Here is a 25,300-nt window from a genome sequence, read left to right as displayed (position 1 = left end):
ACTTGCAAGAACAAAATAACCAAAGATTTATATCTGTACTTATTGGTATACTTGAGACAATTACTTCTGCATTTTATAATTATAGCGAAGTGTTGGAAAATTTAGAGAGTGTGGGACTGGACACGGGCTTGCAGACTTAATCCAGGTAAAATGGAAACACTGTTGTTTGGGGCTGAGTTGGTTTAGGGATGAATATCTACCGTATTTTTCACTCCATAAGATGCACTTTTTTCCTCCAAAAAGGTGGGGGCAAAACTATGTGTGTCTTATGGAGTGAATACAGTAAGGAAAGGGTTCAGCCACCACCCCCCAGAAGCCTCCCACTGCCATGTTAGGAGGCCTCTGAACTGGCAGCAGAGACTGCTTCCTGTTTGGACCTCACCATTCTGCACTGCTAGCTTTCCAGGATCTGCTTCCTGCAGCCCACCTGGACAACCAGCAAGGCAAACAGGCCTGTGGCAGTAAGCAATGCAAATAGCCAAAGACCAAAGGGGAAAGAGTGATTCTAGAAAAACCAGAAACGCAGTCCCCCACTTAAACAGTAGATTTTTCCACATTTGGGGAAATCAAGGGGGTCAGCTCATCCAAAGTGCAATATATAAGTCTTACCCTGGGAAAACCACTTTTACAACAATGGTATCTCCCCTGCCAGGTCTGAGTTTGAATGGCCCCTAAGCCTCCTGGCCCTTTGTGTGCACTATCCCCCAAAGGCATGGTGACCGCCGGCTGTACCTCCTGATCAGAACAGGGCTGCACAGCCCCAGTCCTGAAAGAGGCCAGGAGAGCTACTCAGTGTTTTGGGGTGCCCCACAGGACCCCCATCAGGGGCTAGATGTTCCTCCCACAATCCTCCAGTGCACAGATATTAGCATATCTGCCTGCTTGCATCACCCAGTAGGCTTCTCTATTGGAGAAGCAAAGCAGGAAGGAGGAGTCTCTTTCTCTTCACCTTCTGCAGAGAAGTTAGACCATGTGACTAGCCAGACATTTTGAGAAGCAGAGAGAGAGAGAGAGAGAGAGAGAGAGAGAGGACAGAAACAAAAGCTTCTAAAATTGCCAGTAAGTTTAATAGGCCTGAGAATGGTGAGGGGAAGATAAAGTTACTACTGAGAGCCTGCTAAAATAGCTCTCTGTAGTTCAGAGCTTTGCAGGAAGCTGCATCACTTCATCATAAATTAGGCCTAAATAGAAGTAATTTTGCAGATATTTAAAACATTAAGGGACCGGGGGGGAGGCTAATGTGTATTGTTAGCCAAATTTCATTCTGAAGCACAGAATGATTAAAAAGGCACTGAGCACATGCAGAATAAAGTTCAAAAGGGAAACCAAAAGGGACCTAATACTCCTTTCCTTAATATATTACCACTAGGGCTACAGGTTTTATTTGGTGTATTAGCTTGCCACATTAGCTGAGTCCAGTTTTTATGGACTCATCAGGAGCAAGGCAATTTGAATTGCAGAGGGCAGATCTGGATCACAGATCTGAATATGTCCAAGTAAAGCTTTGAAATCTTGAAAATTGGTTTAAGAACCCAACATTTCATAAATAGCAAGGAGATTTCACACGTACACACACACAACTGCAAACAGACATTTTAGTAGTCTTTTTGTGTTAACAAAAGCTGGATGGTGTCGCTCCCCCTGTTTTTATTGGTTTTTCTTAATTGTTGTTGTTCAGCCAGCCTTGGTGCAAGTCCTCTTGCCACTGGATGTCAGAAAGAGAAGCCCCACTGCCATCCCTGCTGCTTGTCGCCACCCCACTTTTGCTGTGATGCCACATTCTTCCTGTAGGAGGGTAAGGCTGATTGATCTCAAATAGTTACTTAAATCCAGTAACTTTACGAAGACCCATTGCTGATAGTCATGGTGACTGCAAGAACCATCAGGTTATTCTGTCAATAAGTGTCTGCCTTTTTGGGCTGCCAGAAGGTTCAATGCACCACCACAATATTGCTGGTAGATTTTATCTTTTCATTGTGATTCCCAGCTACTGTATTTTATCCTATTGGAGTCTCTAAAATTGGACAACCATCTATCAGATCTGCTCTGATTTGGATTCCTGCATTGAACCAGGGGTTGGAATTGATGGCTTTAGAGGCCCCTTCCAATTCCATTATTCTATGATTCTGTGCTGCTTTGAGGTTATATTTGCAAAAGGAAGCAGGCAGTGGATGTGGTGTTGAATAAGTGGCACATTTTTTCTTGCAGATTACGGGAACTCATTCTACCAGTGCAAGGATGATAAGGCAGAAAAGGCTAGCATATAAAATTCCTTTTAAACTAGAGGTAGTAAAATATGCTAAAGAACATGGAAACAGAGCAGCAGAGAGACATTTTGGGGCCCCGCCATCTGAAAAAATGATTAGAGAGTGGAGGAAACAGGAAGATCAACTGCAAAAAGCTGATAAAAGTAAGCACACTTTCCGTGGACATGCTGCAAAGTGGCCAGAGTTGGAGGTGGACATGAAAGAATGGATCATACATCAGCGGAATAATGGCTTCTCTGTCTCGACAAAAATGATCATATTTGAAGCAAAACGCATTTCTATAGAGAAAGGCATTCAGGATTTTACAGGATCACCATCATGGTGCTACAGATTTATGAGGCGATGTGGTCTTACTATGTGGACCAAAACTAGAATTGCACAAAAAATGCCAGAAGAATATGAATCTAAAATTCTATCCTTTCATAAATTTGTTATTGATGCTAGGAAGAAAAATGGCTTTGAAATTGGCCAGATTGGGAATATGGATGGAGTCCCGCTAACCTTTGATGTGCCATCTAATAGGACTGTAGATCTGAAGGGTGCCAAAACCATCAGTGTGAAAAGTTCAGGGCATGAGAAGACCCATTACACAACTGTGTTATCCTGCTGTGCCGATGGAACCAAATTGCCACCCATGTTGATTTTCAAAAGGAAAACATTTCCAAAAGAAGTGATTCCGCGAGGAGTTGTTGTACATGTACACGAGAAAGGATGGATGGATGAAAATGGAATGAGAATATGGGTTGAAAAGGTCTGGTCCAAACGTCCTGGAGGACTTCTGAAAAAACCTGCCTTATTAGTGCTTGACCATTTTAGAGCACATATTAGTGAACCAATAAAAAAGTGTTTCAAAGAAGTGAAGACTCATCTAGCTGTAATTCCCGGAGGTCTTACCAGCCAGTTGCAACCTCTTGATGTTTCCATCAACAAGCCATTTAAGGTCTTAATGAGAGAAGAGTGGAACAAATGGATAACTGCTGGTAATCATGATCTGACACCTACTGGACGAATGAAGAGGCCCACCATCACTCAAGTTTGTGAATGGGTGAAAACATCTTGGGACTCAGTGAAGGAGGAGATTGTTGTACAGTCATTCAAAAAATGTGGCATTAGCAATGCCTTAGATGGAACTGAGGGCGATATCTTATATGAAGACAGCGAAGAAAGTGATGTCAGTGATTGTGAGCAAATGAGCTTCCTAAATTCTGACTCTAGTGATGGTGAGTTCTTGGGGTTTCCAGAAAACTAGAGTACACAAAGCTTTAAGTCTCTCCATTTATTAATGACAGTGGTAATGGTTCTTAATGCCACTGTTGAATGCTGTTCACTTTACATGGTTCAAATGTTATTCTGTTATAGTTTATTAAATATTTTATTACACTATTTGGTTCAGATTTTTTTTTCCAGTTTTCCTCCTCTAAAAATTAGGTGCGTCTTAAGTTCCGGAGCGTCTTATGGAGCGAAAAATACGGTAGCTTGCTTTGCATGGATTCAGTTGTAATCATCCCAAGGATGGAATTTGGCAGCTTGGGGTACTGTGTGACCTGATAGTTTTTTTGAAATGCTCAGCTGGTGGAATTGACCACAGTTTTATTTAATTGGCTTCAGTCACTGTTGTTACTGCACTTTTTACTGACAAAGACAGAGCAAGCTACTCCCAACCATAATTTCATAACCTCTAGGCTGGAGGTCACTTGAGAAGCTGTCCTTTAATTGTGTTTAAGAACATCTGTTTCAGAGTTTTGAATTTCTGTTAAAATTCCTTTGGGTTAACATTAGGAGGGTGCTGAATTGTACCAAAAAACCCAGAAACCCTAACAGTGTCAAAAAAAAAAAAAAAAAAAAAAAAGAGCAGGACAGCTCTAAAATGTGGCAGGGAGTATTCTAAGTCAAAACCACACATTAATGATGTTATTTGTTTTAAACTAATAAACTACACTATTCAAAGAGCAGGCTATATAACCATCTGGATAAGCCATAACTCACAGGATAATTTTAAGGTAAAAATAGGGGAAATAATATATATGTTACTTTGGGTAATTTAGAGGATGATGGGACATAAATAAATAACCTAAGACATTTCAGATTGAGTTCAAGTGTACATTAGTTGCCCTTTATTTTGGGGTGAATTATTCTTATTAGAATTTTGAATTCTACATTAGAATAGAAATTAAACATCAAAAAACAGCATCTAAATTCATAATCACAATCATTTTTTAAAGATGGAACCTCAGAATGCCACCAATAAATTACATTTCTGTTAAGAGTAACCCTGTTGGAGGGGCAAACGTTGAAGGCATCTGTCATTTGGCACCCCTTTGTTATTAAGCAGTTGAAAGTCCCATAAGATTATTGTTGTTATGTGCTATCAAATTACAGTCAACATCTAGTGACCTTTGAATGAACAACCTCCAAAATGTCCTGCCCTCAACAGCCCTGCTCAGCTCTTGCTTAAGCTTATGGTCCTTTAGGGAGTTGATCCATTTCCTATTTGGTCTTCCACTTTTCCTGCTGCCTTCCACCTTTCCCAGCATTGTTGTCTTTTCAAGAGAATCATGTCTTCTCATGATGTGGCCAAAGTAGGACAGCCCAAGCCTCATCATTTTTATCTCCAGAGATAGTTCAGGCTTGATTTGTTCTAGGACCCACTTGTTCACCTTTCTGTCACTCCTAGATATCCAGAAACCTCTCTTCCAGCATCACATTTTAATTGAATCATTTTTTCCCCTGTCAGTTTTCTTTGCTGTCCAGCATTGACAACCATATATAGTGATTAGAAATACTGTATATTAGTTTGATCACAGTCTCCAGTGATACTTCCTTACACTTGATGATCTTTTCTAATCCCTTCATTGTTGCCTTTCCAAGTCTCAGTGTTCTGTTTGATTGTCAAGAGACTGAAAATGGGGACATCAGGCACTGGCTTGTGCTTCTTAGAGGAAGAGGGGGTTATAGGGATAAAATATAAATTTAAAAAGCAGTAAATAAATATGTTCTTAGTTATGAGCTAAGTAAGGTTGTGACTATACTGTGGTTTTATTCACAGCCTATTTTACACTTCTATTTGGATTAGGTGACCACACAGAGATTGTTTTAGTGTCATTGTCTACATGGGCTGCTAAATCCAATGTGATTTAATCTGTGCCCCAGCCCCCCCCCCTTTTTTACCCCACTCTCTGTCAAACCCTGGCTCTCTTTTTTATGGCTTACAGTAAAGTTGGTGGGCTATTGAAAGTATTACATAGCATTAGGAGAAAGGGACAACTGTCCAAAGTCCTTCATAATTTGGAGACACACATACCCTGGAAACACAGATGCCTGCTATAGTCTGCTGGCGTTGCTTCTATTTCCTATCAACTTTTTTTTTGCCTGTGCAGAGGTGACCTAGTGTTAAACTAATATATCAATGCAGTGATAAGATGATCTAGCACCAGTAGTTTGTTTTAAAGAAGTTAAAATATACTTTAGGGTGACTAGGGGAAAAGATCATGGGGGTGGGTTTTCCACCTGCCCAAAACATCATGCCCAGCAAAGACGTTTCTGCATGAAGAACAAGGCATCCACTCAGTTATAAAGCTAAGAATTTATGGGGTTAGCACAGAAAATACAGAAATATCTGTGTAAGGTTCCTGTGGATGAATTAAGCTAGTGCTGCTGTGTGGCTTCTTCCTGCCCTTTTGCTTTGTATCTGGGCCTATGAAGAGGGATAGAAACAGCTCCATCTGTCTTGATAATTACCACTACATTCAGCTCATAAGAATGCAACAGCCATGTTAATAAATGCAAAAAGAATCTCATCAGGAAGATGAAGGACAGCAACATGAAGGTCAGATATAACAAATTGCAGCAAGGAATGGCTTTTAAGCAAATGGCATGCCCCCTCTCCTCTGTGTTATTAATTGGGGGTGGGGAGAGAGATTTTGCAAGTGAGCATCTTTGATAAATTTCAGTGAGTGGGTGGTGAGTTGTGAGTGGGTGGAGGGCTGAAGTTATTTATCACATATCCCTCCCCAATTTCTGGTTGCTAGGGGCCCATGGTCTGCCAGTTTAGCTCCAAGGGCTCAGTAGCTGGGATGGCACTTAATACTGTACAATGTATCACTTGCAACCATGGGGCAGAACAGGTTTGTGGTAAATGGTCCCCTCTCCATAGGGGACCCAGTAGATTCTATTTGTTGTCCACCTTGAATTCTAGGTCTGCTAACCACAGAGAGTTCCGGAATGATGAATGCTGGCTTAGGTAGTGGAGCAAGGGACAACTATCTGCCATACCTCTTAGTGGATATTCACATATGAAAAACAAATCTGATACTGGGGAAATCTTATATCGCCTATGACAGCATCTCAGGGACCATGGATATGCCAATGGCAGAAACGAGGGAGAGATCTGATTCCAACTTCTTCTCCCAGTCACTGGGGAAAGTATTGAGTCTCTGAGTGTTCTTTGTGAATTGTGTTTTATGTGTATATGGTGTATATATATTCAATGACAATAAGTTGATTCATTCATTCATTTCCTCCTCAAAGCTGGAAATCCACAAAGGAGGTGGGGAAAATGCAGCACAAGAATCCACAGGAGTTCACAGGATGCAAAATCCTCTGAGTTCTTGGCTACAGACCCAGCAGATGAGAAAATTTAACATGACATAAAGAGGTGAAAGAGATACAGTATTTTTGCTACCATTGTTTGTTAGGAATATACTAGGGATACTTGCAAGATTTCTCTTTTCACTGATTTGCGCTTCTTGTCATGGTTGGAGCCTCTCATGAGGAATTTTCAGCCCTCTTTGAGATTCACCAACCATTCCAACCAGAGTGAGACACGTACTGTATAACAAATAAAAAATGGCATAATTTTTTTTCTTGCTGCACAATTTCATTTTGCCGAGAGAGAGAAGGGTTGTCTTATGCATATACCGTATTTTTTGCTCCATAAGACTCACCTTTCCATAAGATGCACCAATTTTTAGGAGAAGAAAACAGGAAAATATAATCTGTTTTCTTCGCTCCATAAGACGCACAGACTTTCCACCCCCGTTTTGTAGGAAAAAAGTGCGTCTTATGGTGCGAAAAATATGGTAATCTACATTTTCTCTTTCACAAAAAAGAACTACTCAACTATTCAACTCTCCATCTTTCATCACCCATGACTTCCTTGGAGACATCCCAGTATAAGATCTCAGATAGAGCTACCTTATCAGAAGATGCTATTTGTTTTCTGTGTTCTCCTTTCCTTGAGCTGTAATACAGTATCTGTAATAAAGGTGAAATGTATAGTGTTATATGTTATCTCTCTAGCAGTAGTACTGATAGCAGTGATCAATGAAAGCAAAGCTACTTTACACATATAATCATTCCCACTGATACAGTACTTTCTAGATCCTGCCTTGTGCCAATGTTACAGAAATGCATTTGTGTAGCCCGTGGGGCCTTCTCAATTACACACCAAGAGTGCGAGAACCGTGTCAAAGGCCAAGTAGGACTTTTCCAAAGGTTGTATTCTGCAGAAAAGGAGAGCACATACATAAGGCTATTGCCCAAATGTGTCTCTCTGATTAAGGGGAAAGACACTCCTCAAGTACATGTCACTTAATTTTAAAACCAGTTTTGACTAAAACAAAGAGTTTCTGCTACTTCAGGATTTATCTTATTATTCATACATTCTAAAGGTGTAGAAAAGTAAGAACAAAACTTAAACCACAACTTCCGCATGAAGTTAATCTCTAGATTATACATTGCCTCTCTTTTGCTAAATTTAATCCCTAAATGACACATTACCAGCCACTTTCCACAGGGGTTACACTTAGGTCATCATGCACACAAATAGGCTGGAGACAGACACGGAAAGGCTTCTTTAAGAATTGTTACATTATTGCTTAGCAAGAAACCATATAACACCAATTTTGCTTTCATCCAGAAACCTGATCTGTTTTTATTCTTCCCCACTACTTAATGGTAAACTACAAAACCACTAATACAAAAGTATCCAAAATGAATGAAATGCTACCAATGTCAGGGCCATTTTGAAAGGTGACCATATTATCATATACCATGAGTTTGTGAGTATTCTTTCTTACATAAAACCCACCCAGCAATGCATGAAAATTTTCTAATCCCCCCGTCTTGCAGAAGAACTGTGCAAAAAAGAAGAATCAGCATCATTTTATGTTTAGCTCAGGAGGGCGAGAGGCAATGGAATGTGTCCCTGGCAGCATTCTTAACTGATTAATGTATGTGAGGAGCAAAATAAATGAATGCAAAACAAGGTTTGTTCAAGAACAGGAATTCACAGCATTATTTTCAGAGATACCTTTTATCAGGTGAAACCTGAAATAGGAACATTTATTAGAAGCATTTCCCACCATATTTTAAAATATAAACTTCTACTATAAAGTGCTGATGGTTTTTCCAAATCATATTTGAAACTCAGGCCTTAGCTATCCCAGGGAGCTCCTTCTCTTTCAAACAAGCAAGGACAAGGCCAAAAACAAAACAAAAAAAGCATTAGCAAGTCAAAGTCTTTTCTCCCTTTAGTGCCGTGTCTAGGCCAAAGTGTCCAGGAATGGGATTCTTTCCAGATCTGAAACGCAGCAATAAAATTAACAAAGTAAATCATTTTTGCTGACTATTCAGTTTTAATATAGCAAATTTGGCTCCAAATCAAGTTATGAAAAGAGCTACAGTCTTTTTTTCCCAATTAAAAGCAAAACCAGGCCAAATTCTTGCCTCACTGGCAGATGCTGCAGCCATGTTCCACCACATTTGGTCTGAAGCTACACATTGTTCTGTTATAAACACGGTTTTAAAATTGCAGAAGTGACCCAGTTTCACCAGAAGGCAAAAAAAGGGCCTTGTAGAAAAATTTTGGGAAACAAGAAATTAATATTTTCCTGTGGGAGTTGTTTCCCTATAGAACTAGATTATTCTTCAGCCCGAGATGCAACAAGGAAGGCAGATCATACATCACCAAGAAATTTTCTGGAAGTTGAGTAATAGATTGAGATAAAGATTGAAAGTAAATGTGCTGGTCCTGTAGACAAAAAGCAGGGATTAAATCTCTTCTAGTAGGATCAAATCATCTCTAGTGAGCATGTTTTTGAATTCTTAATAAATATGTTTTGAAGAAAAGTGTGTACAAGAATGTGGGGGCACATGAAATAAGGAACTGTTAGAGCTCATTAGGGGTATTATGAGCTGAAAAGTAAGGAGGACGCCAGGATAAAAATATTTTAAATAAATACTGTACATAAATTAAACATGGAAGAGGTAAGAAAAGAATACAAGTTGTTTCAATTCTGTTACATTATTGCTAATGCAACAACATTAGCAATAATGTTGAAACAACTGTTGTTTATAACGATGGTATTTGTAAACCATCCAGAGTGGCCTTGGTAACTAGATGGGCAGTATAAATGAATAAATGAATAAGTAAGTAAGTAAGTCAGTCAGTCAGTAAGCGAGCATCTAAGGCACGTTGAAGAAAGTGGAGCATTCCTGAGATGTGCGTCTCAGGGCAGGTGGATCTGTTGAGAGGCAGGCCCAGACCCTCCTTCTGGTTCAACTTGTCTCATCCAACCAGAACTGATGGGCCTAGGAGACAATTTGAAAGGTTTACCTCATGAAAAGAACAGGCACCAGACCAGTCTCAAATCTGGCCTTGGCTAGCTCATCTTAAATCTATACAGCTGTATTTGTGAGATGACGCCTCTCCACAAGCAGCCACTTACAGAGGCCTGGTCTTGCAGATATTTCTGCAAAAATATCAGTGTCTAATTCACAGGTGTCTTATTATTTCAAGATTGGGTATAAATGTGGCATTATATTTTATATTCCAATCTCTGGTTCTAATCACCTCAACCTCAACTTAAACGAGTTCTTTTGTCTTAAGCATTTCTGACAGAACTGAATTTAAAGTGATCAGACTTTGGGCAAATGACTGCAATTCCCAAAACACATACATACAACTCAGAGTTGATTCTGACAGATTTGTGTGTTAGTAGAAATGAAAAGGTACTGTCACATTATGGAGGGAGTGTTGACTTGAGAGACTGATATGGGACTCCAGAGAATCAGTGGTAAATCCTAAATTTCATGCCTTTATAACAGCATGTATTATGACGCTGGTGATATATCTGAAGCATAATCAAGAGTTGTAGATGTTGAATAAAGGATGGGCAGTTCAATCTTGGCTGTGCTGAGGTTGAAATAGTGGCAAGCCTGTCTTTATCTTTAGTCAAATGACTTCCAGAAAGTCAAGGTAACCGGAGTGAAAACATTACAAGAGTTTACAGGCATGTGGTAGATTAGATTGTGATGGACCACCAAAAAAAAGGACAAATGAGATTCAGTGTGATCTAGAAATATAGTACAGCTCCAGTTGAACTGTTCGTCCTGGCCCATGACCTGTGCTCCTTATGCTAACTGCCTTGTGAAAAGCAGTTTAATCTGCCTTACTTTGTTGTTAATTGTGATCCATTGATTTTAATTAGTGTTCATAAATTTCTATCCCTTTCAGAGAAGCTAAGTAGAACTCTGGGAAAAGGTAGATGCAGGAGTAGTTGTGTTTGGTTTTGCAGTATATACGGTACACCTTCAGGGCTATGCCAAGCAACTGGTGCAGCCTTTGATGAATAACAGAGTCTTCCAGATAGCAGATTATTTAAAGGCAAGGGTGTTCCATGCCTTTTTTTTTGTTTTGGTCACTTGGTGATGGAAGGTCACTGGTTTTATCAGGACTTATATTTTCACACACCCTGTGTCTTCATATAGCCTCTACTTTCCCGTTGCCACCTCCTGTCCCTCCCTCCTCACACAGTTCAAGCACAGATAACTGACTATTGCCACTTCCCACATCCTGAGCTCTCCATAGCTCTACAGAAAACTCCTTGCATTGATCCTTCCCCCCCCCGCCCCACAACACCCCTGAGCTGGTGTTATCTGGCTCCTCACTTTCACTTCCCTTCAGCAGCCTAGGCAGTGTAGAATGACCCACAGGCTTAGCTTGGGGAGCCCTCCTCAGCAGCACAAGGAGCTTGTGGCCTCTCAGCCTCCTAATTTTGAACATTTCTGCCACAGAATATTGGACCAGGGAGATGTGTTTCTCTCTGTATGTGTTTGTGTGTGGGGGGGGGGGGGTTGTTTTTTTTTTTTGGCTTACTCATTAGTGCTAAAGCCTGACACATAATGTAGTGCTAATCTCCTCACCTCAGTATAAAGTAGTACAAAACCACCACCACCACAGCCACAAAAAAAAGGGCTTTGAGAGAGAAAATAACATGCAGGAACTTCTGAAAAATGATACCAAAAAAGGGTAAGAGGAGCAATGTCTGGATGGCAGAGAGATTTCTGATGAGATAGTAGACAAACCAATTCTTGAGGCAGAACAAACACTGTGTGTAGAAGACCCAAAAGCTGAATTTATTTAATCTCCCTGGCCTGGCCTGTAGCTCTCTCAAGTGCAGGACAAGATTTCATCATCAGTCTGACTCAATGACCAGTCCTGTCACCCTCTATACTTGGAGTGCAGAAGCAAGATGAGGGATGACATCTTCTTGCCTATCTTTTGTGGCAGCAAAATATCTTGGGCTGGTGCCAGGATCCACTTTGTTCCTTTCAGCTAAAGGCTCCCTTAAATCTAGATGGAATTCCTCATTCTAATCCAATGTTCACATTTTACTCCAATTGCTCCTGACATTCCAGTGTTCCTATTCCCATTAGTCCTCCTGAGACTCATGTGATGCATTTCAGGATTATTTGCAGAAAGCTAAAAGCATTACTCGAAGCATTGAGAAATATATTTTAAACTAAAGTATCAGCAGGAACTGGCTTGCATTTTGGCACATTTCCATGGTTATTCAGGTGTTGCAGAAATCACAGTTAATCTCCCAAGCAGAAAAGAAATGATTCCAATGTTGTAAATATGACCTTAATTTGCCTGGAGTCCGTATAGCAGGATGTACTGGAAATAAATTATTTTGACTTTGACTTTCCAAGGTGCATCTCTGGGGTGGAAGTACGAAACCCTGTCTTGTAGTGACTCCAGTCTTTCACGCATGAGCAAACTCAGAAGGTGATGCGGGGGACCTCCTCTTCACCACCTTGAACTTTGGTCTGCGCGATCCTTCAGAGTTCTGTTTCTACACCCTATTTAACATGTATGTGAATTCACTGAGAAAGTTTCTTCAGAGTTTTGGGGTTCAGTGCTGCTAGCATGTTGACAACACTGAATTGTAGTTTCCAACTAACTCTACAGAGGTTGCCTTCATTCTCAGCTAACATCTGATGCCAGTAAGGCCTGGATGAAGATGAACAACCTAAAGCTTAATCCATCGAAGGAAGAGATGCTTCCAATCTATCCAAAGACAGACCAGGGTATAGGGTGTTGGATGAAGTTATAGTCGATTGGAGAATTCAAATTTGCAGCTTGTGTATACTCTTGCATTTGTCCCAAAGTCTGGATGCTCAGGGCTTGCTGCCAGAAGGGCAGTATACATATGCATAGTTCAAGCTAGTTTATAAATTGAGCTTGTTCTTTTATATCTTTGACTTTCCTACAGTGACACAGGTTTACCTTAAATCCTGCCTAGATTACAGTAACATACTCTACATATGGCTGTCTTTAAATACTGATAAGAAACTTCTGCTGCAGTGGATGCATGAGTGGACAGTCTGGCCCCAGAGAGCTGGACCCTTGTTATGTCAAACTCTGCGGGGGTATTCGTACTGTGTACAAATACGAACACCCACATCTCTAATCATCAGTGGAGCCATTGATATTGAGGAGACATGAGTGAGTCGTGTGTAACAAATCTCATGCATTTCAGTGTGTCTGCTTGGAAAAAGATTTAGTCACATTCATTTAAGTATGAACTTCTGTGTCATTTTTTTTAAAAAGTCAGGTTAATGTAGAGAATAGAAATAGACTTATTAATGAACCCATGTAAACTGACAGAGGCTAGAAGTGGATTGAGATATGTATTACAAGAGTCTATATGTTGGTTCTCCGAGCAGTTCCAAAGGCCAGGCTTCTTTATGATCAATCAAGGTGCTTGACTCACTCTGAAGATTTCCTGTTCTGCCCCACGTTGGAGAAAAATAGCTTATCTTGCTTACATTACCCTGAAAAAGTGTTTCCTCTGCATTCAGCTGTACTGTATTCCTGATGGTGACATGCTGAAGACCATCATAATCTGTTATAAACGTACCCACATTTCAGTTCTGTTTCTCCAGTGTGTACTACAAACAGAAGCTGGAGCCTATTGTGATAGTGAATATTAAAAAGCAAACATCTGCCATCTAACATCTATTGGTGACCCATATAAACAAACATACAAATCCCTTCCCTTTCAGCACTAACTAGGTGATTCAGGAGGTTTGATTTCTTCCAGGGGATTGCTGTCCCAGGACTATTATCAAATAAACCAGTGGAGTTCCCCCCGCTTAACATAAAGCCTTGAAGTTCTATAAGTAATGTGTTTATTATGCTACATAATGTCTCAAAAAGAAAAAAGAAAACAAATGTGCCTAGAGTAATCCCAGTGTAAATTTGAGACTAACTATTGTTAACAAGATAGATGTACTATTTACCAGGGTGTAAAGTTAAGGTTGCAAGTGTTCTTTTGTGCTGTCTTCTGTGATGTCCAGCTGCGAGATTCAGACTATGCCCTCCCCATGCCCCATTGTATCTGCTGTTGGGGAGAGAAGAAAGCTTTCCAGTGGTGGAGTCAAGGAGTCACCAGAAGCAAAGGTAGAGCCAGAGGTGGAGCAAACTACAACTTCAAATCTCATCTTCGCTAAATGTTCTATAGACACTTGCATTACAATATGTTTAGCATCCAGGGAAACTGAAGAATGGACTCTTCCCTTGGTACTGTGCTAGTTTTGACCAAGTATTTTTGAAATAAAGTATGGTAGCAAAACCCAGCTTTCAAAATAGTGTTTAAAGCACTTAGTGTTTGGAGTAAAATTTCGTAGTGAACAGCACATTTATTTTTGGGCTAAGAGAAAAGATGTAAGGCCTCAGTTTCCCTTTACAGTTGACCCTGTCACCCAAGTCACAAGCTTCAAATCCAAGTGTCAAACCACAAAATGCTGATAAAATTAATGCAGGTATTAAACCCCATAGGAAACCTTTAAAATAAATACAGGCTTCAAATCTGTCCTATATTTTAGAAAAGCACCCCTAACTTACTACACAAGTAGCAAGAAAACACAAGCAACACAACTACAACTTAGCAGTTACACATTTATTTTAAAAAAGTCAAACACTATTGTTCAGCCAAAAATATTTTTTTAAAAAATAGGCAACCCTGCCCTGCCCCCACACCCCATATTGCCAGCAAGAGGTAGTAAAATAATTTTGTTGGATTCAACCACCTTGATCACTGAAGCATTTCCACACCTCCTAAAAGCAGCTGGAAAAAGAAACACACTTTTAGGGAAAATGTGTAACAATGTGCCAGGAAAAAAAATCCACAGAGTGTGTCACTATATGATTTGAAAGACGCGTGGGAAGAAAATGCACAGGAGATTCGGAGAGGCACAACAAAGTCAAGTGTTCCCGCTCCTATTGCTAGGAGATGCCACAACAAACAGTTATGTAAAAGGGAAAAAATGTCCAACAAATCAAAACAGATTGTTTAAAAACAACAGCAACAACAAAGAAGGAATCAGAAAGGAGACTAAAACAAAGTGGGCAAAAATGAAAACAGCTAGCAAAGGAATAGGATATGTTATTTGCCTATAGGTCTGGAATCCTGGACGTGATGTGGTACCACGCCCATGCCTGTCTGTTGGCCGGTACAGGGGCACAGCATTTGCAGTTCCTCCATCCCTCAGGAAATGATGGTCAAAATAAATGCCGGAGCAAAATTAGTTTTACACTGCTGCTCAGCTCCACTTCTCACAACACATGATCCAAATTTAAATCTTAACGTTTTCCTTGAGAGGCAGAAAATGACTACCTCTGATTTGTTGCTTCTCTGATCATGGTCATGGTCATGGAAAGCAAGCAAGCAAGCACGCTCACCGTGATTGGCTGGATGTACGTCCCTTCATTCCAGTTTCCTTTTCTTTCCTTCCAGCCCTGAGGTTTCGGGTGGTGATGGGGTTGTTGATGCGGCATCCTCACTGCTCTCCCGTCAACCCTTGTTGCATTCCTAAAGCCTGCCTTCCGTAATGAATTCATTTATGCAAGTACTGATTAGCCTGAGCTGAGAAAGTAAAATTTTAAAATGAACTTATTGCTTATATTCCTAGCTTCTCTCTAGCTAGATTGCTACTAACCTTATCAGCATTAAACTATGCCTTATTAATGTAGTTGGTTGTCCTTACCAGCTTTCCAGGCAATTACTGGGAAGCTCTGGTTCCCTCTAGCATCCATTTCTGATATTGCACCTTGGAAATATTTACAAAAATATAAAGGCATTAACCAAAGAATATGTCCTCTTAGGATTAACGAGAGAATGGCATAAAGCCAGAAAAATTCTTGTCAAATTATCTCTAACATATTGTTTCAAAGTAATTTTCAAAAACATGTAGCTGTTAGTTATTATACACAAGCAATATAGGTGTCATTTGTAATACAGTACTAAAAGTAACTTTGTAACTACTAGTTGTGTTACTCAGTACCCCAAAACTAGTTAAAGGTAACTACATTATTTGCAACAAGTTACTTCTGGTATCAAGATCTATAGATGGAAAGGCATCATTAATGTGATCCAAAATACAGTAATTGAAGGAACTATCTGGTCAGTGTTCCAGTACCGCTTACCTACAAGTACCTGGGCACTGAGCAACTGAGCCCTCATGCCAGGAGGTAATGGGTGGCGATGGGTGCAAAGACTTCAAAGCCACCCCATGCACAAACAGAATGTTCTCCCTCTCCAGTGCTGTTTGGCTTGAGATTTTTCTCCTTTCCGGGAGACCCAACGAAATCTAGCAACTGCCCGAGATATCAGCTGGTGCCCTGGGATCTGGTAACCTGAATCCACACTGAGCCTTCAGTGTTGTTTTCCAAATTTGGAGGAAGGGCATGTTTGCTTTCTGTAAAAAAAGGATCAGTCTGTATTTATTATCAGTAATTTGCATAACATTCTCATTATACTAATTACTTGTAACGGTTTCATTCATAACCAGTCATGGGGTAATGGGTATCTTTACTATTCCATTTTACACAGATGGAAAATTGAGGGTGAGAGTTTATTATTCATGTTTCCCTATGGGTGATGACTTTGTGTACCTTGGCTCAACAATCTCTGACACTATCTACAATTCTGTCCATTAGATTGGGGTGCCTAAACTTTCAAGTGACCAGACCCATATCTACTATATGCTATAGGGCCAGGGACCACATATTCGTGTGCACATGCTCTTACATACTCATGTAAATAAATATAATTCTCATAAATCTGGACATGAAACTTTGAAGCATATAAAGTGCAGCTAAACTTTATGCACAGTCAGTAGGCATCCTTCAGTCTTGAGAGACTATGGTAGCGTGCTCTGTATGGAGGTCTTGGAACAGTGTCTAGTGTGGCTGAGAAGGCCAGTTCAAGAGTGACAATATCTTCCACATTGAAGACAAATACAATCTGTCCCCTGTCCAGCTCCCTGGTTTTGCTTGTTTCAGGACTGCCTCTTTGCCTCAGCCTGCTGGACAAGGGTCTCTTCAAATTGGGAGAGGCCATGATGCACCGCCTGCCTCCAGGCTGAACGCTCAGACGTCAAGGTTTCCCATCTGTTGAGGTCCATTCCTAAGGCCTTCAGATCCCGCTTGCAGATGTCCTTGTATCACAGCTGTGGTCTCCCTCTGGGGCGGTTTCCCTGCACCAATTCTTCATACAGGAGATCTTTTGGAATCCGACCATCAGCCATTCTCACAACATGCCAAAGCCAACGTAGACGGTGCTGTTTCAGTAATGTATACATGCTAAAAATGCCAGCTCGTTCTAGGACTACTCTATTTGGAACTTTGTCCTGCCAGGTGATACCAAAAATGCATTGGAAACAACACATATGGAAGGTGTTCAGCTTCCTCTCCTGCCATGCACAGAGGGTCCAGGACTCGCTGCAGTACAGGAGTGTGCTCAGGACACAGGCTCTGTAGACCTGGATTTTGGTGTATGCTGTCGCTTCTTATTAAGCCATACTCTCTTTGTGAGTCTAGAGAACATGGTAGCTGCTTTCCCAATGCATTTCTCCAGCTCGACATCTAGGGAGAGAGTGCCAGAGATTGTTGAGCCAAGGTACACAAAGTCACGAACAACCTCCAATTCTTGTGTGGAGATAGCAATAGAGGGAGGTGAGTCCACACCCTGGCCCATGACTTGTATTTTCTTCAGGCTGATTTTTAGTCCAAAGTCTTGGCAGGCCTTGCTAAGGCCTTTATGCACATCCATTCCGAAATTAGTCTCAATGAATTTCAGGCAGGCAAAGCACAGCCTAGTTTTATTCACGCCTTCTCAAAGTAAACACCAGAAGAACAGATTTCACACATGCAAGGTGGATTTTATGCTATTTCAGAAGCAGAGTATTAACATTTTGCTTAAATATCAGGATTAAAATACTTTTTTTTCATGCAGTGCTCTGAGAAAAATGGGTTTCTCTGCTTCATAGCTATAGAAAAACTCTTCCTGGACCCTAACCTGGATCCTTGAGTGGTAATCGCTGTCTTTCCCCTGCAACCCAGCTGGATTGGAAGGGAAAATAGGTGTGGTCAGCACAATCCATAACTAGCGGTTCATGTCCATCTCTACTCCCTGGTGATTTCAAGTTATCTAACACTTGCTGATGTATCCAAGTAGGGCAGAGGTGAACAACCTAAATCCTGCAGGTCACATGTGGCCCTTACCATGTGGCCCACAGGATTTAGATTGTACACCTCAGCCCTACTTGGATACATCAGCAAGTGTTAGATAACTTGAAATTACCAGGGAGTAGAGATGGACATGAACCGCTAGTTAAGTGGTTCGTGTTGGTTCCTTTACTGGCCAAACAGGTGCATGGCAGTTCCCAGCCCTGCTTCCTCCATCGGTTGCCCACTCAGAGGCAGCGTCTGGAGGAGGTGGGGCAGGGAAGCTAGGGCACTGCCTCTGAGTAGGCATCTACTAGAGGAAGCAGGGCTGGGAACATCCAGACGCCTGTAAACAAACCAGCAGCAACCACTGAACTAGCAGTTCATGCCCATCTCTGCAGGGAGCCTTTGGTGGGTGCTTTTGAATTTAAAAATAAATGGACGGAGGCTGTCTAAACTGTTATAGTCATGAAGTACTTGAAGAAGCTCCTGTAAGATACAAAACACCAAAAGCTCCTGTGGCATTTTAAAGACCACAAAACACTGATTTGTGCTTTCATTCAGAGGTTGTTGTAGTGTTTATACTTTCAGTCTACTTTCTAGTAGTATTAGTACTTCTCTGGTAGTAGTTTTCTATAGAAAGTAGTGATACTAGCTCTTCTAACTACAAAAGATTTATGTAACTTTAATGTTTAAACAGTGAATAAATTTTAAAAAAATGTTCAGATTTCCTATACTTCATTTCTATCATCAGTCCAAACAGAGTTTGCAGCCAGGAAATGTTAAGAACACTGAGATTTGGAATGACAGCTATGAAAGAACTAGAAAAGATATTTAAGTACTGCACTGTGGCATTCCCAATTGCTGTGTATAAGTGTGAAAGCTGGATGGTGAAGACAGCTGACAGGAAAAAAAGAGAGAAAGATTCATTCCAAAATATGTTTACAGATACCCTGCACTACAAAAAAAAGCCAAATAAATGTATTTTAGAGCAAATCAAGCCTGGACTCTTACTAAAATCTAAAATGACCAAACTGGCTATCATACTTTGGACATGTGAGAAGATGAGATTCACTAGAAAAGACATTAATGGTAGGAAAAGCTGAAGGTGGCAGGAAAAAAGAAGACCAAACATGAGACGTCTCGACTCAATAAAAGAAGCCACAGTCCTGAGTTTACAGGAGCTGAGTAGGGCTGTTAATACTGGGACTTTCGGAAGTCACTAATTTATAGGGTCAGAAGGAATTTGGCACATCAATAGCAAATTATAATACATTTGCTGAACAGAGATTCTGCCAAAGGGCAAGGAGAAAAAATATTAATGGTGAAATTATAGTTACCATCTGCTTTTGAAAGTTCATAGGTTTGAAGGTATCGAAGAAGGCATTTGGAATTTTTTTTAAAAAGTTGCCAATCATCATAATCAACAACAGCTTGTTTTTCTAAGGTTAGAAGTATGAATTTCTGGAGAGCTGTGTCGTTTATTATATCTGGGGGGGGGGGGGGCGGCAGTATTATGAGCCTAAATTCAAACCGTCTTTTACCTCCAGAAACTGCAAAAACTGACAAACTTTTGATTTGCAAAGTATGCTTTCCGCAAAGAGTGGTTTGCCCAACTAAGGAAAACAACTAATTATGATTTGCTAAGAACCAGGCAAGTGTAGAGATCACAGTATATGAGGCAAGGTAAAGGAAGCAGAGGAAGAACAGAATACACCTGAGGCAGGGTCTGGACCACTTGAGGAGCCTCATGACACACTGGTTATAGTGCAGTACTGCAGTCAAGACTCTGCTCATGATCTGAGTTTGATCCCAACATGATCACGTACCAGACTCATATAGCTGACTCAGCCTTCCATCCTTTTGAGACTGGTAAACTGAGTATCCAGCTTGCTGGGGGGGCGGGGCGGCGGCAAAGTGTTCCTTACATAATTATGTTGCAAATTGCCCAGAGAGGCTCTAGTACTATGGAGTATAAGCAGCACACTTTGCACACTTCGATGCTGCCTTCCCTTGTCCCTTGGCCTTGCCCAAGCAAGGCTAATTTATTATGTCCTCATCTGGCAATGACATATAAAGAAAAAAATGTAAATATTAAGGTCAAGTGTCACTAAAATTTTACATTCGTTATATCTTGTGTGATACACTTGCTAACTGAGCACAACTCTTCAAAGTGTTTATGTTGTAAGACTTTTGTTAGTTAAAGGGGCAGAAGAACATACTGACATATTTCCCTTAAGGGCCAAACTATGTTGCTAAGGGCGCAATCAGATGGCTGGAAAGGTGTACGCATGATCACACCAGAGAGGGTCATTTTGCAGGGAATGCTCTCCCTTAAAGCAACCCTTTTGTCTGCTGGAGAATCACTCCAGCCAGTCCCAAAATGTAGTAGTCCTACAGCTAGATTTGTGTCAGGCTGGTGTGCATTTTCCTGCACATTGTGTGAATTGTCAGAAAATCGATTGCACCAAACGAGTCCACAAGCTGCCCAAAATATGATTCATTTCCATGTGGGATCAGACCCTAAATTGTGTTAAGTGTTATAAAAGGCTGGGGGTCTGGCCCAAGGAGTAATCCTTTTGAGATTCTGATAATTTTGTCTTTATCCTTCTTTGCAGGTAGCACAGGGTCAAAAATAACCAAGAAGGCAGAGCTGCACAAGCCAACCTAGATCATGAATGGAAATATTCCGTTCCCACAGTCGCCCGAAGAGTATAATGAGCCACATACCTCAAGCATGCAGCGATCCCCAATCTTCTCTAATGAGAGCCAGCAAACAGCAGAGCCAACCAAATCCCCAGGCAGCACAACCAGCCTCTCAAATGATGCTGAGCCGCCTGGAGCAATGGACAGAGGAAGTGCCAGGGACAATGCTAGTGTGAGCAATTCTGGCAGAGACCAAGGAGCCGCCACCGACATAGGAAAAAGGAAGACTGAGATGCAGAAGGCAAGGGGGCAGCAAGAACAATCAGGAAGTGCCGGGGGCAGCCTCAGCAGCCCAGTGGTGCTCACAAATGGGTTACACATGGAGGAGCCTGAGCCAGGCAAAGAGAGAGATGGTGATGGCAAGAAAGGCACAGGGAGACAATCTCGAATCACTGCAAGGACTGGCAGTGCTGCTCTGGAAGAGAAGCTCTTGACAAATCAGATATTGTTCACTGAGGCACTTGGCAAGGCAGGTTTGCCATCATACCGGAACATGGTGGAGCTGGCAGACCCTGAGGATGAAGAAGAACAGATTAGGTAACAGAGGTGGTGTGAAACACCAGTGTATTATGTTTCATATTGTCTTCTTTCAGTTGTACCTTAAAGCTTCCCTTAGCTTAGTCTTAGACCCGGGGATGTCATCATGACAGCGGCATCTTCACAGCTGTCACTGGCTCATACTCAGAGTAGGAGAGTCATTAAAAGGGCTGGCACTGCAACCCAGGGTGCCACCGATTGGCCCAAACTCTGCCCTCTTCCCTTTTCAGCAAGAATTCTAAAACAAGGGAACATCCTTGGATGGCTGTAGACTGAGTCAGACATTTTAATAAACCATCTGAGGCAGTCCCAAGATTTGGAGACCGTGAGAGCTTGAGCAGAAAAGAACACGGCTATGTAACATATAAAGACTTTTGGTGTAGCCTTGCCCAAATATTACCTCTTTTTGAAACATAGGCTACTTACTTGATTCCATTTACTGTTTTCCCAAGCTCAGAACTTTCTATTCCACCATGAAGCTTCGACTCTTTATTGAGAAAGTAACTGCCCTTTAAGTTTAATTTTCAAAACCTATATTTAATAAAATGCACCTTGCCTTTTATTAAATGTACGTCTAAGAAACCAGCCTCTTTGGTTTCCTGTCTTGCCCCAAGATCCTTGGAACTGTCTCAAAGTAAACCAGTGGGAATTGTAGGTTCAGAATATTTCTGAGGATTTCAAAGAGTTAGCCATGTTAGTCCTGTGACACCCTAAATAAATAAATAAATAAATAAATAAATAAATAAATAAATAAATAAATAAATAAATGCTCACAAATTTATTCTACTGCAAGCTTTGTGGATTACCATCCTCATACACCTGAGGAAGTCATTTGTAATCCATGAAAAAAAAATCTAATGAAATAAATATGTTAGACCTTAAGGTGTCGCAAAACTTTTTATTTTTGTTTCGGGTTTCTTTCCTTTACTTTCTTTCTACTCTGTCAGATTGGAATACAGAGTATTGCAGAAGTAAGCAACAGATTCTAGGATCAGGCATGTTTGACTGCAAAAGCTTGACTCCATTCTTTGCTTTGCATCTCTGATATTTTGCTCCAGTTCCTGAATCACACCATAGAGCTCTGAAGAGGAGGGGGATACCCAGTGTGTGTAACGTACCTATTATTCAGCTGTATCCTTTCCTTTCAGCTTTGCTACTGCAGAAGCCAAGCTGAGCTGCAGTGACGATGACAGGGAAGATTTTGCATTTAAAGACATCAGGGATGGATTCAGTTCTACCTTTGAAAAAATTGTGGAATCTGACCTTATGAAGGGCACATACTACAGCAGTCTGGACTCCTTGGATGTGCTCTCTCTGACAGATGAGACAGACAGCTGTGTTAGCTTTGAAGCGCCGCTCACACCTCTTATTCAGCAAAGAACTAAAGAAAGTTCTGAACTTTTAGAACAGAAACTCATTGCTCACCGGAAAGACATCCTGGAGCCCATGATAACAGATAAGCAGGAAGAGGCAATGGCCAAAGCTATGGATGGTGACTTTGGGAGTCCCCTCAAACACTCGATCACCAGCAGCCGATCAGAGAATGTGCTGAGCAGGGCATCTCTGAAAAATATCCCCAACGGGTACCACGCGGACAGGGTAGAAGAAGATGCTGCAAACCTTATGAATTCAATCAGGTAAAATGCTTTTCTGATATTATAGCTGTCAATTCCATATTTATATTTGATTAACTAGTCTTTTTAAACCAATCAGCCTCCAGTAAATCATTTAAAGATTTAGCACTGCATATTTAGTTGGTATCATAATCATTGTTGTCATCATCATCATCATCATCATCATCATCATCATCATCAGTATTTTTAAAGCTGATAGCTTTAATTGATTTAATTGATAGATCAGTCAATGAAACGTTCTGTAGATTTATTGTTGTACATTAGATTTGTTTAGCATGGATGCTTGTAATCAGTGGAAGTATAAATTAAATTTTCAGTTTTCAAGGATATTTTGTTCTAGGGAAATAGTCCCTATATGTTCCCTCCCTCCCAATCCATATTTGTGATGGTATTTTTTCCTCACACTGATTATATATTTCTACCTTATACTGCTAGAAATCATCTAGATTTTGGATATATAGGTATAGATCTATCTATCTATCTATCTATCTATCTATCTATCTATCTATCTATCTATCTATCTATCTATCTATCTATCTATCTATCTATCTATCTATCTATCTATCTATCTATCTATCTATCTATCTATCTATCTATCTATCTATCTATCTATCTATCTATCTATCTATCTATCTATCTATCTTCACATTTAATGAATTAATTAAAGACAGACTGTTAATCTATTCGAATTATAAATGTATTTATAAATGTATAAAGCAGCACACTTCATTCTTTGGTTGACATCAGCAATTATTTGCCTGATATCATAAGGAGACAGCATTTAAGAAAGCACTGTAATAAAGAAACGAGGAACCCCTCAGACACTGTGTTTACTATGGATGACTCCCAAACTGAGGGAAGAGAGTATCTCTTTCCTCTCACATTATTAAGGTAAGATATCTTACTTGCTGTTCAGTCCATGAGTCACCAAGGAGTTTACAGTCTATTTTTTATTATAGGAGGAATCACCAAAAAAAAAAAAAGAAAAAGAAAAAAAAAGGCGAAGCTGATGAGAGGTGGGTGGGAGCAGTGACTGTTGCAGCCTATTGGAGGCATTTACTGGAGACTCCACTGACTGAAGTATGACCCCATTCTGCAAATTTAGCTTTAACCTCAAAGAGAACACGACTTCTCTTCCAAAGTTTAATGCGTTGTTTTAATCCAACATGGAGGGTTCTAAAAAGGGATATACTGCTAGCTATTAAAGTTAACTATTGGGATTCCAGTGATGAAGGAACCTCTTTCCTTTCCAGCTGCTGACATAAAGAAAATCTCTTCTATAAATATATTGCTTACTGAGGGGAAAATCCCCCTCTGATAACCAGATCTCATTCTACTACTAGATAGAGGGCTCTGCTTTCTAACCATTGAAGGCCATTGTTTCACCACATTGCAATGGAAATGCAACCAGGTTGCTTATTTCTCTCCTCATCCCTGCCCTCAACTAACTTAAGTGCACTCTATTTAATACCAAGTCTTGTCAGAAACAAAGTGCCATTAATGAACATATTACAGGCATAATTCCATTTGTGACTGATGCTTTATTTGTTGCAAGATTATATGTGCACAAGACATTTCTTAACAGTATCTATAGTGGTATGAGGTGGGAACTAATTAAGGATGGGTAATATTTGTATCTCGTGTGGCAGATATATATTTGGCCAGATGTCTCTTTCACTCATTATGTCTGGAAATGAAAGGAAGCACCAGGGGCACTGCAGTGCCGGGGGGGGGTAGAGAACGGGTGGGCAATGGCCTTGTGCAGCGCCTAGCTCTATGCGATACCATTACATTGGGTAATAGCGAGCCATGCAGCTGGGGCAATTGGCTTGCAATGGCAGGGACAGGACTTTTGCACCATTCACCCCGATGTTTCAGGGTTAAGAGCATTTTCAGGTCGGTGTTAACAAAACAAACTAATTGCCAATGAGGAAAGCAAAGGGCTATGGCCTGAGATGTGAGACACCATGCAGCACCATTGATTTTTAAAAAATTGGAAGTGTGCTTACAGTTTGGACAGTTGTGTGGGGAAAAGTTGCCTTCAAAGTAGCATTTCGCATCAAGAAAGGAATGATTTCGGTGTACCATTTGAAATGGCAAAGTGGGAGTAGTAAAGAATCCAGAGAGGGATGTGCTGTACAGGTGATTCTCTCAACCAGTAACCTATTATCCAGAAATATGCCCAGGCAAGACACTGAAAGGATTATGGGTCCAGGGCAACAAAAGCATCAAAGATCTAACATGAACAGAAAGCCTGGATCTGAACTGAGAAATACTCCATTCTTCCTACTTCTGCCAACAGGCTATAAGGGCAGCAGGTGCTGGTATGTCTTTGTGGTACACCAAGAAGGTGGAAGTAGAAA

The 25,300-nt window shown here is 40.7% G+C and overlaps 1 protein-coding gene across 2 annotated transcripts in view; it reads left to right on the top strand.

Moving 5' to 3' along the window:
- Positions 1-25,300, top strand: part of PSD2 (pleckstrin and Sec7 domain containing 2) — a 92,723-nt gene that overhangs the window by 4,204 nt on the left and 63,219 nt on the right. Inside the window, exons 2-4 of one of the 2 annotated variants that reach the window (XM_078392521.1) lie at positions 1,679-1,795; positions 20,679-21,303; positions 22,452-22,940. In XM_078392521.1, coding sequence (XP_078248647.1) covers positions 20,735-21,303; positions 22,452-22,940 — 1,058 coding nt within the window. In that variant the 5' untranslated portion in view covers positions 1,679-1,795; positions 20,679-20,734. The remainder of the gene's footprint in view (positions 1-1,678; positions 1,796-20,678; positions 21,304-22,451; positions 22,941-25,300) is intronic. The other variant, XM_020799421.3, reaches the window with a different exon arrangement.

The sequence above is a fragment of the Pogona vitticeps genome, chromosome 4 (assembly GCF_051106095.1).
Source record: "Pogona vitticeps strain Pit_001003342236 chromosome 4, PviZW2.1, whole genome shotgun sequence".
NCBI lineage: Eukaryota > Metazoa > Chordata > Lepidosauria > Squamata > Agamidae > Pogona > Pogona vitticeps.
This window is presented reverse-complemented; position numbering and strand designations above follow the sequence as displayed.